The sequence below is a fragment of the Alosa pseudoharengus genome, unplaced genomic scaffold (assembly GCF_046254945.1).
Source record: "Alosa pseudoharengus isolate Yale_2024_CS ecotype anadromous, Long Island Sound unplaced genomic scaffold, YU_APseudo_1.1 YU_APseudo_1.1_scf_18, whole genome shotgun sequence".
In the NCBI taxonomy this organism is placed as follows: domain Eukaryota; kingdom Metazoa; phylum Chordata; class Actinopteri; order Clupeiformes; family Clupeidae; genus Alosa; species Alosa pseudoharengus.
Window position 1 is genome coordinate 19,623,165 of NW_027468650.1, and position 12,510 is coordinate 19,635,674.

At 41.8% G+C, this 12,510-nt stretch overlaps 1 protein-coding gene across 5 annotated transcripts in view; it reads right to left on the reverse strand.

Moving 5' to 3' along the window:
* Nucleotides 1–3,038: 3,038 nt before the first annotated feature.
* pfkpa (phosphofructokinase, platelet a) overlaps nucleotides 3,039–12,510 on the reverse strand; it is a 23,707-nt gene continuing 14,235 nt past the window's right edge. For 2 of the 5 annotated variants that reach the window (XM_076290439.1, XM_076290438.1), the window contains exons 14-22: nucleotides 11,503–11,573; nucleotides 11,152–11,239; nucleotides 7,981–8,133; nucleotides 7,080–7,244; nucleotides 6,796–6,857; nucleotides 6,395–6,506; nucleotides 5,330–5,429; nucleotides 4,368–4,473; nucleotides 3,039–3,684 (exon numbers count right to left, since the gene is read on the reverse strand). In XM_076290439.1, coding sequence (XP_076146554.1) covers nucleotides 3,531–3,684; nucleotides 4,368–4,473; nucleotides 5,330–5,429; nucleotides 6,395–6,506; nucleotides 6,796–6,857; nucleotides 7,080–7,244; nucleotides 7,981–8,133; nucleotides 11,152–11,239; nucleotides 11,503–11,573 — 1,011 coding nt within the window. In that variant the 3' untranslated portion in view covers nucleotides 3,039–3,530. Of the gene's footprint in view, nucleotides 3,685–4,367; nucleotides 4,474–5,329; nucleotides 5,430–6,394; nucleotides 6,507–6,795; nucleotides 6,858–7,079; nucleotides 7,245–7,980; nucleotides 8,134–9,770; nucleotides 9,924–11,151; nucleotides 11,240–11,502; nucleotides 11,574–12,510 lie in introns of all 5 variants that reach the window. The other 3 variants (XM_076290442.1, XM_076290440.1, XM_076290441.1) reach the window with 3 other exon arrangements.

The following is a 12,510-nucleotide window of genomic DNA, read 5'->3' on the forward strand; positions in this document are numbered from 1 at the left end:
TCTTGCTCTGTCGTTTGTGTGACGCTACCAAAGGGCAGTTGCCAAGAAGGCACAAGGATTACAAGCTTGACTTGGGTCAATATTATTATGTCTGGTGGTAAGAAATGTCACATATACTGATGTCCGGATGTTGCCAGTGACACAAACTTGGGACGATGGATCTAAAAGGAATTCAATTTCACAAGTGAATATGTTCCATTCAGCACTTTATCTTAAGGGGACAGTTAAGCTACAGGTGAAAGGCTGGTCATCATCCTCTCCTGTCAAAGTGGTATTGTGTGTGTGTGTATGTAAGTGTGTGTGTGTGTGTGTGTGTGTGTGTGTGTGTGTGTGTATGTGTGTGTGTGTGTGTGTGTGCGTGTCCGTGTTTGTGTGTGTGTGCGTGTGTGTGTGTGTCAAAAGGACGATGTCCAGCTAGCTCTTCTCCATACAACAGCAATGGATGTTGGCAGCCTTTTTCATTAAATGAGTATAAAAGCAATCCATTTGACAAGTGGCCGATACCCCAAGTTCTTGGAAGAAATCATACGGCTTTGACAGCCATAGAGATGTTGGTGAGGTTCCTGTTAACAGAATGAAATAAAAGTCCTATATTTCTACACTGCTTTTTATACTCAGAATCAATGAAAATATTTTATTTCTATTCTATTTGTTGAAAGCCTTACACATATTGTTGATTTCACCATCTATACTTGTAAAGCTGTTGTTTCAGTGAAAATATTTCAGGATATTCAGTCAGCTTCAAAAAAGATGGCCTCAGAAAAGCACTTATATGCTCATTTTTGGAGATTCAGAGATGCATCCACTGTCCACTATCTTTTAGGGAAAATCGCAAATATTAAAATAAGGGATACATTTCCCTTTCCACAAGAATAAAAATCAAAATTGCTCTAATGGTAGACCTGTGGGGAGTATTGCACTGTAAGATTAATTTACCATCATGTCCTCTGGCCTTGCCTCCTGGTCTTTGTGGGCAGGTAAAAGGGGGTTAAGTCAATCACAAACTAAAAGGAAGGGTGGCCAGAAAACTTAATATGCAGCAGTAATACAAGGCAACTCTCTCCTTACAATATGCAGATGAAGTAAGATGTGCATCGAGACACCTGGCTTCATTTCCCCCCACTGTTTCTCATGGCAGTGCCTCACTTGTGCTTCCTTAAACCTGCTTATGGTGGGTGCTGGTCAGTCAATACCTTGTCTTTACCCAATGTTACAGTTAATGGAGTCACTGCTCTACACATGTTCAATTTGTCTCCAAGCCAAGTAGAAGGGAAATCAGCCTGGATTGGAGTTTGCGTGACTACCGGCTGTTTTTCTTTCGAACAGCACTCGCTCAAACTTATTACTCTCGTTTATTTTTGCATGGATTTATTCCTTCATAAATATTCATCCTGGTCTATATGTCAAACACACACACACTCACTCACAGCATATATTGAAAAGCGAAATATTGCTTTTTTAATAACACAGTCCGAGATTTATTGGCTCTCGTTACTATTGTTATCGCAGTGGCTTTCAAGTAATCTATTTTAGCCACTGCGGGTATTTTTCTGTTTACAACATTGGAATTTCATCCAGTATCATACATCACACTCACCATGCCACGTGTGTTAAGAATCAGGGACTAAAATCTGCCTGGCGAAGCATTCCCTGAGAGGCTCCTGAAATGAAAGTCTGTTTAATCTAAATAGGCTATTTGCTGGGTCATTTGCATGGCTTAGCCCTGACATGTAATTGGGGACCACGTTTTGGAGGGAGTGACATGCTGAATGGGTATGAGGTGTGGAGGTAAACACACACACACACACACACACACACTAACACACACACACAGACACACACACACACACACACACACGTATAAACAACATACCTAACACACACACTTTGATGTAACCAGTTGTCCATCATTTAAAGGCGTTTAATAAGTCCACTGAGATTAGAGTTGTACATGAGATTGAGAGAGAGGGAGAGGGGGAGAGAAAGAGAGAAAGAAAGAAAGAAAGAAATGAAATGGTAATTGCTATTGATTACCTATGCGTGCATATGACCCCCACAGGCTCATTCTGTATTCTTAAATCAAAGCAAATGATTGGGTTTGCTAATTTTGTGCTTTGGGAAGCAGGCTGAAGGCAAACACCTTGAGCCTTGAGTGCAGACAGAAAGACAGAGAGAAAGAGAGAGAGAGAGAGAGAGTGAGAGAGAGAGAGAGAGAAAGAGCAGTATCTAATTCTTACTAACGCATTGCTTACTGGTCATTAATTCTGATCCGCCTCACGGTGACAATGGAAAAGGGTACTTTGTCGCATTTCTCTTTTCTGCTTACAAGAGAGTGTGTTGGCTTAAGCAAGTCCACCCACCTGCACACACACACACAGAAAGAAAGCAGACATTCACCAAACTGCTCAGGACTCAGGACGGATTGTTAAGAAAATCCATTTAGGTGTGAAATAGCAGTCCAATTATACACACAGGCCCACTGAGATACACACCCACATCTGACTGGACCCCAGGGAAATTGAAATCCCCTTTCAGAATGACAGAATACACCTTTATAATTAAAACTTTAGATGTCCTACAATATATATGTACACACACATATGCAGGGAAGATGATACACACACAGACACATTCACACATTTCTACATCCATATCTGTAATAAATATAAGAATGAGGAGCTGAGGCCATTTTTGACAGCGTCCCTACATGGACAGTCGAATTCGACTGCATGTCGCACAGCCCAGTTATATGCCACAACAGTGCTGTAGTGCCCTCTACTGACAGTTCTAGGAGATTACCACTGATTATGTGACAGTACAGGGTTTTCCATGACATTTTATTTATGGACTCCCAGATGTAGAATGCTTCATGATTTGTAACAACTCTGCTTTACATGATCCCATGCTGAGATAATGTGCAGCTAAGGACTAAAACTAGTGTTTGAACTTTCTTGCATTATGTGATCTGGCCTTGCTGCTTATATGACCACCATAGAATAAGTCGAGGAGTCCATTAAAAATAACAGACAGTCATTCAGTCATGTGCACATGATTTATTATTCAAGGAAACAAACGACTCAACGTTTATCTTTTTTTAAGATGATGAAACACTTTCACACATCGAACTGTGCTTTTGTATGGGAAAGCATGGCATCAATCTCATAGGAACAGTTAAATATGGTGAACTTCAATTCCAGACAGGTGGAACTATCATCTATCCTCTTACGAGAAAGTGCAGTTTATGGATTTGACATATATATGTATGTGTCATTTCCATGGCAGCAGGATGGGAGAACAGACAATAAGCGCAAAAAATAACACTCGACTCACCTAAGACTGGCCACTAGCATTCGCCTACAATAAATGTTGACGAAACAAGAGGGGTTGACATTTTACAAGGTGACAAAATGACAAGAGTTGGGTTACGGTACACTAATCGAACACATCGTCTGCCTCATGGCAAACTCGCCGCCCTCCTCCTCCTTCTGCCCTCCGACCAGTGAACTCTGACCCCTGCAGTGCAGGCGGGCTCAGAGGGTAGAGGCGTCCAGATCTTTGGGTCGGTTGCGGACCACATGCTCCAGCTGGCCTGAGTCGGAGACGTCGTAGCTGGTCTTGTACTTGGCCAGGATCTTCATGAGTGGCCGCAGCTTCAGCCACCACTGCTCTTTAGGGATCCGATGGCTGCACAGGAGAGGAGAGAGAAAACCGTGAGGACAGCCGTGCAATACTGGACCAATGCAATGTCACTTAGTAAAACAGTAACAAATATCTGATGCAGGAGATTTACTGAAAACGTATTAGAAACCAATAAGTACATGGCTTTTTGACTGTTGTGACATGAACATCAATATCAGTCTGAGGAGCAAACAATGATTATAATCTTTTCCAATCTTTTTCTGTCATTGAGGGGATTCTTTTGGAGCTCAATTCAGAAATGCTTTTTACCATAAAGATTTTTTAGTTAATTCCAGCTTTTCACATTAGTTCCCATTGATGAGTGTTGAATGAATTGAGAATGGATATTCTTGTTGTGTTCTAGACAATCAGTAGTTTTTAGCATTCAGCAGACAGGCTTGATAAAAATCTGGAATGTTCTTGTAATATTCTTGGCATATTTTAGTATGTGTACACCTGCAGCAAGTAGTTAAGCTAGCCACAGTCATGGATTCTTGCTTCACAAAGAGCAAACAAATCCTGTTATTGCTTAATAAATCACTGTGACATTGCAAATAACAATGTTTCGACCCAGTGAATGTGTAATAAGAGAGATAGGCATACTTCAGGTGGGAGTGAAAAGATGTAGTTAGATAAGCAGGTTTTTGTGAGCTGTGTGGCTCTGGAGGAGCGAGTGGCGGGTGCCTTACACAGAGTCCGTCTCATCCTTGAGCTGCACCACGGGCTGGAAGATGAGTGCACGCCGCCGCATGCCCAGCAAACAGCACGAGTCCTCGGTGTTGGCAAACACTCTCCCTGGATGAGGGCACACACACACACACACACACACACAGACACACACACACAGACACACCACACACACACACACACAGACAAAGACATTTGATAAAAAATAGTACATAAATCAGTGAGTGATATATTGTAATCATACAAATCTTACAAACACTTAACATTTAAACATATATTATTACTGCTGTCTTCTACATGAGTGAATGAAAGGTTAGCACAGTTAATAATGAGTTAAAAAATACCCTCTACAAAGACTCTCACTAGAATAATATGAATGATATGCTACCTGTAATACTGAGTAGGCCCCATAAAATTAACTGCATCTTAACTGTCAATTGCATTCACATACAGTGCAATTTCTCTGTATGCAATGTTCGGGATTGCATTTAAGTGATTGTTTACTGTATCCAGATCAATAGACTGTCATCTTTAACTTAGTAATTACATTTCATCACTACAGTTAATTTTATTTGGGGGAATGCAAATGATCGATGTTTTAAGAAAGCCAAGTAAATGCTGAAATTAGTTACCTTCATCTGTCATCCCAAAGTATAGCAATAATATAAAAGCAGAGACAGAAAAAGTCTTTAACAGCAAAATCAACACTGTACATACAATTTACATGATTAGTTGCAACACTTTTTGCAAGCTTTTTTGAATGCATAGCTATGGTCTGATACATGCACAAACAAACAAAAAAACACAAATAAACACACACACACACACACACACACACGGCAGTAAAGTACACATTACAGTACATGTCTAAACACTTTACACAACCAATCTCTTGATGTCTTTTAGCACTTATTTTTGTTTGTTCATTTGTCCTACTGCTGTAGAAGTGAAAGGGTCCTTGTACCTTGCCTGTACGTCTCCTGCAGCTTCTTGGTGATCCACTGCATGGCCTTGGCAGATATCTTGGTCCCAAAGTTGCGGTCGAATGGAGATGGTGCACCTCCCTTTAGTGAGCGGACAGAAAGGTTTGTTATTCACTGCTGGAATGTCCTTGTTAGTCCAGACTGTTTCATTGGCCTCACTTAACCATGACCCACTGTACTACAATGGCAGACAGTCCCATGCAATTACTCAGTGGTGAATGCCAAGCATATGAAATGGCTTTGGATTGTTGCACATGAAGATTTGAGTAGACTGATTTCCTCCAGTCACTTAAACCTCCAAGGATTTAAACTAGGGCTGTCAAAATAACACATTTCTATTAATCACAGAAAAAATGTGTTAAAAAATGAATGCTGATTAATCACATTCCATAGTGACCTTTGACCCAGTGCAGTTCTAGCCACAGTGACTGTAGTGACTGAAGGAGGCAGACAAGAAAGCATTGCTTGGTCCAGTGAATGGAACATTTATGTTTAAATAATGCCCACATGGAACTGTTGACAGGAGCATCGTTCTCTGCAATTTCTGCAGTAAGGATTTTCTGTACCATAGGAGTTTGTCAAGTCTGAAATATAACCTCAACGCAAAGCAACCCAGAGGTATGAGCTAGCATACCCCTTGAAAATAATAGCCTAAATAAATAACGCTAGCAGCCAGTCTTGTCAAGCAACTCTGTAGGCGTTCAGACGCAAACTTAGCTACTCACTATACCTATGACTAACTCATTGACAGGTACTGCAGGTACTAATACTGAATGAAAAAGAGGAGACCAAAAAGTTACATTATACATAATCCACTACTCAATCAATCTCACGGCTGTGTCTATTTCTATTGAGTTACTCTCTCTAATATAAATGTGGTTCAGGGGTAGTTACTGTGGTAACTGCTCATGGAGGTGATCTGTGAAAGCAATGTAAAATTATGATACCTCTCTCACTCTCTCTTCTCTCTCTTTCTCTCTCTCTTTGTGTGTGTGTGTGTGTGTGTGTGAACGTCTGTATGTCACATAGTGTCCATGTGTTTTAACCTGTTGCATGTGTCCAAGGACATTCTTCCTGCAGTCAAACACTCCCTTGCCTTCCTCTGAGTAGAGCTGGTAGATGAAGTCTGTGGTGTAGTTGTCATTACAGTTTTCATTCCTGCAGAGGAGCAAAAATATGATTGAATTGAATTGAATGCCTTTATTGTCATTCTACTTTACAATACAACAAAATTAGGAGAGCTACTCCACTGGGTGCACACAATAAATACAATAAATAATCATTACAGGACATATAAAAACAGTGTAAAAACAATAAAAGACATGCAAACAGAATAAAAAACAGTAAAAGATCAGTGATTAGATAAGTGATCAATCACACATTATCTTTGGCCTTTCCCTATAAAAAACAAAATGTGTGAAAAAGTGTGATAAAACAAAAACCTTACCTCAGCACCAGTCCTCTCTGAATGCTGGTCTTCATTTTGTCAGTCAAGTGCTCTACATTAGCCTGAAACACCACCATTGTTCCATCAGAACATGACCAGTAGAGGGCACTGTTGAAAGCTTCTTATGCTGTACATTTTCTTATCACATCTGATGATGATTATATGATGCTGACAGCAATTGCAAGAGTATGAGAGAAAGAGAGAGAAAGAAAGAAAGAAAGAAGGAAAGAGAGAGAGAGAGAGAGAGAGAGAGAGAGATTGTAGACACACTCAGTGCACTCTACCTGTAGCTCTCTGATGTCAAAAGGCTCCTCATAGATATAAGCTGCATCAGCTCCTGCTGCCAGTCCCCCCACTGTGGCCAGGTAGCCACAGTAGCCACCCATCGTCTCAATGATGAAGACGCGCCGTTTGGTACCACTGGCCGACTGCTTGATACGATCACACGTCTGCATACACAAGTGTACATCCACACACACAGAAACAGACACACGCACACACACAGATACAGACACACACACACAGTTTTAGCCTTGTGAACTTAGCTTGCACTCCTCTGGAATGCTTCATGTTTCATAACAGTGATTACCCAACACTGGCTCTTTCTGTCTCTCTGCATGGCCAGGAGAAAGCTAACAATAGCTGCAAAAACAAGCAGACATCTCACTCTCACTTTTTCTATTCATTCTGGTATCTGGTATGTAGGGCCTGCAAGGCCACATTTTCAGCTCTGATTATTTGCTAATCCACAATACTGCTGTCCCGAACAATACCATTCTTGATTAAGCACTAAATTCACTACCCATATTACCTACATTCTTAATCTTATCTTAAATTCATGAGCAAACAAAGACATTGCACACCATTACAGATATGCTTCTGTACTTGCGAAATTATTAACTATTTAAGATTTTGGCCGTGAATAAACACTGGAAGACCTAGTGACGGCATTGGGCAATCCTCAGACAAAATGCCACTCGACAACGTGCAGCACTGCACTCAGACACAACACTTCAAAATCAAGCATTCATAACCAACACAAGATCAAAACTAAAATAATAAAGTTCATAATCTCCAAGTACAAAATGCAAGGTGACATAAAATGTATAAAACTAAAACAATCTCCATTAAAATAAAATTACAGTAGAAGTATTGTGCAAGCTGGGAAAGGCACGGGCGGCTTACCTCCACGATGGCATTGAGGGCAGTGTCGGCCCCGATACTAAGGTCGGTGCCCGGCACATTGTTACTTATGGTGGCAGGCAGCATACACATGGGGATGCAAAACTCCTCAAACTTGGAACGAGCCTCAAAGAGCTGCGTCAAACACTCTATAGCCTACAGCCAGAGCACGACACCAGCAAGGCACACACACACACACACACACACACAGATGCACGGACAAACACACAAACATACACACTTCAGTTAGAGCAGCTGTGGTGGGCAGTGGTGGTGGTGGAGGGGAGGGGACGAGAGGAGAGTGTGTGTTGGCAGAGACAGAGAGCACCCGGAGTCCTGCCGCTCGCCCGCTGATCACAATCATGGCTCCCCACTAGTGCGGGGGTGGGGTGGGGGTGGGTTGGTGAGCCGATGGTGGTGGGGTGAGAAGGGGCTATGAGAGGAAGTACAGGGGGATGGATGGTCTTAGGAATCACACACGTACGCACGCGCAAGCACGCACACACACATTTTACCATGTCTATAAGGAATTTGTGGACGGTGAGCAGAGAGCATGACGCACTGGCACTGGCAGTGGCAGCAGCTTGGCAGCACACCCAGCGGGTCCAATGCAGTATGATGGGGATCTGGGACACTGGGAATTGGTGGTGGTGGTGGGGTGAAGTGGGGACAGAACTGCTTATCTGCATATGAGGATGATCAGTGGGACACCTATGCTTCCTAACTGACCTCTTTAGCGACCTCCTAATCCTCCACTCACTACTGGTGGCTCACACAATGCTCTTCCTTCCTCATTTGGTTTGTACACATACACTGGTATTAGCTTTTCCCACCATCCCTTTCCAAAATCTTTATGGTCAAATATGCAAGGTCCAGTTTACCACAAATCATCACAAGTTATTTTTGTGAAAACCTTTTTCTGACTTCTTTAGTGGGTTAACACATGTTGTTAGAGGTGAATCATGTTAGACGTTCTAATCTAATCGGGCTGACTGACATGTCAGCACTGTTGCTGTTGTTAGTGAGCCTCACAGTCAGATTCTAAATACTGGCACAGTTGTCTGTGTAATCAGACAAAGCTGTGAATCTGAGACTATGAGACTGTGGTGACCTTACTCAATGGAAGTGTGATGTAAGGGAATTTTATATCAGCACCAACTACTACACGTGTTTGCTAAAAACCTGCTTGACACTTGTTGGTGTCCGTTAGCATAATGTGCTGATGGGATTGAAGGTGGATGAGGGGGTGGGTGGTCAGTGGTTGGAGGGAAGGAGGTTATTAGGCTGAGTAACATGGCAGGCACAGACACAGCCGACAGCACAGCATGCCCTTTCCATGTCATCACCAAACACTTACCTGAGCTCCCCCCAAGCTTTACCAGGCCTCGCCACAACAGCTAACAAGGGTTCAGTCCAGCTCAACACTCACTGCTATGGTTAAGTAGTTAATTAAAATCGGGTACAGAAAAACTGCTCAGCATCATGCGTGGCAGTGTTCAATGACTAACTTTATATGAGTTGGAAATTGGTGAGTGACATATTAGTTGCATATTATCAAGACAGGTTAAGTCAAATTTTTGATTGAGGGTTTCAGTTGTGCTCTTCAGGTGAACTTGAACCCAGATGTGCCTACTTTGATTACGTTGCTGCTGGCTAGTTTAATTGGCTGGCTGCTGGTAAAGAGGGGAACTGAAAGGAGAGAGGGGGTGGCTGTTCAGTGGCAGTGCCCCGCCCCTCTCTAGATGAGACGATACGATTGGCTGCCAGGTTCAGAGCCAGCCAGCCCGACTTACGTCAGTGATGGCGTTCAGCGCAGTATCTGCACCAATGCTGAATTCTGAGCCCGGTATATTGTTGGAGACTGTGGCGGGCACCATGACCATGGGCACACAGAACTCGTCATATTTCCCACGGGCGGCTAACAATTCCAACAGTCCCAGGTAGGCCTGTGGGCATGGCAGAGCCGGGCATTTAGACTGGCACTGCCAAGGGTGAGGAGGTAGTGGAAGTGGGCAAAGTGGAGACTGGGGGTTGCTAGGAGAAAGGAGTGAAGGACTGATGCGCCGAGGGGAGGAGCCAAAGGCTTTTACAGCGGGCAGCGAGAGGACAGACAGGTACCACTCCGAACACACACACACACTAACATAAATACATATATCTACATATATATATACTGTATACACAAACATATATGCGTTAAATATCATAAATACATGGTACAAATATATATATATATATATGCATGTACAAGGAGAGAGACAAATGCAGTGTTCTCTAACTATAAAACACACACATGCACACACACACACACACACATACTGGATGGACAGTGACAGATATGACATAACAAACACATGGGACATATAGTATAATCTCAAACATGAGACAAACAAATAATAAACAGGTGAACTTAGAACCACATAACTCTCAGACAGACAAGCACACAGAGAGAAGGAAGAGAATAGGAAAAGAAAGAGAGAATAGAAGAGATGAGCCTTTTACAGCAAAAGCATGAAATGACTAAAGGAAAAGAAAAAAGCAGCTGAATTCATTTCTACATGTCAGTTTTACTGGGGGAAAATAACTTGAATTATGTGTCTATGTGAGCTCATTTGTATGATGTCATTGGGGCTTTAACACAATCTAGTTATGAGAGATTAACAAGCACAATCTGTAATTGATATTTATGATGGCTTTGCTGAAGTAAAAGGATCATTTGTGAGAGCAATTACCATCTCTCTGCATTAAAAAGTCAAAGGGCCAAAATAGATTATATCTTTATCAAATAAAGAATCACAAAAGTTTATTGTAGAAAATTCTATCAAATGGTTGTAATTACTGCATATATTATACGATCATTGTAATTACTTCATATAGGGCATGGATAACGGTCTATATTATCTCAAGTATATCAATGTGAATGAATTCATAAGGTGTAATCTGCAATTGCAAGGAACAGACTGAAGGATAAGGATGGGCCAGGTTAGTTAAACATTTCAATCAATTTTACAATAGCACAGTAACAACAGTTATATAAAGGTCTTTGGTCTTCACTGAATGAACACACATTTGTGAAGTTCGAAAATTATGTTAACATATTAATCCTACTAGGGGAAAAATAAAGATAGATTTTTCACATTGCAAACTATTAACACATTAAGAATTAAGTCATACCTCAAATCCACCAATGACAAGCAATGCATTGATGTTGTGTTGCCGTATCTGTTCTGCAATTTTGTCAACATGTTTAGCAGGAAGTGTCCTAAAACAAAGACACATACATAGGCTTCAACACCTGAAGGCATACACCAGCAACACTTGTATTTTAGGAAATGCTCAGATGTCAAGACTGACATGGCCATAGCTGTCCATCATATAAAACATTTTGATAGGCGCAGTAAGAATGCATGGAGATCAGCTGACGCCTGTAAAGCACAGGTCTACCACATACTAGTGAAGGTTAACATGATAAGTAGCCTACAGTGAAGTCTGAGTGAAGACTGTCACTGGGGTCATTTCACCTACCGCTTTGTTCCCAACAGAGAGCCTCCCTGACCCGTCCAACCACCAACATCTGCCCACTTGATCTCTCTAATCTGATGGAGCACACACACAAACACACAGACACACACACACAAACACACACACACACACACACTCACACACACACACCACATTCACAAGTACCACATTCAGTGAAACATCTTAACACAATTATTTTTATTGATTTTTTATGACAATGTACTTTAACTAATGCAACAGAATGGATTCTGTCTGGATTACATCTGGTTTTACACGGCGGACATTTTTCACTGCAGAAAACGTAATCGATCTCTCTTGTTTTTGCACTATACTGTACTCCCACTATTTCCTCGACCTTCCCATTTCCCATAATGCATATGCATGAATAAGACGAGCACAGTCTGACAGCTTTCCTGTGCCTGGCAAAATGCATTTTCACTCTGTCTCTGCGGTCTGTTTGTACATACCATGCCATGTCTTAAGGTGCAAATAAGGCATGAAACAGGCGCTATTCTCTTAGCACATCAGCGTGTCGACGAGTGACGAGTAGTTCTAAAAATGGCCACTCAGCTCAATGCAAGACCACAAAGAACTTTATAGAGACCGACACGGTTTTGACACAGGAAGTGACAGCAGAGTCATACAGGAAGGTCATATCTACAGGCAGCATCGCATAATAGCTTTTACTTTTCACTCAGATGCCACTCCGACTTAGATTGCCACGGAATGTGGTGCATGTTTGGGACACATAATATAATTTCTTGTTTGTGTCTTGTGGTCCAGTCACCTTCCTTACTCTAATCCTGTTAGGAAGAGCTGGTTTGACCTAATTAGAGACACACACAGACAGCAACAGAGGGGACTTGGTCTCTTGGGCTTTCTAAGAAAAGTGTGGGTTATTCTGGTTGGCCACATAACAGGCAACCTATTTCAATACACAAACCACACATGATTAATTGTTTGCATCTCTTCAAATGTATCATAACAGATACACAGATTTTCCTGGTTCGA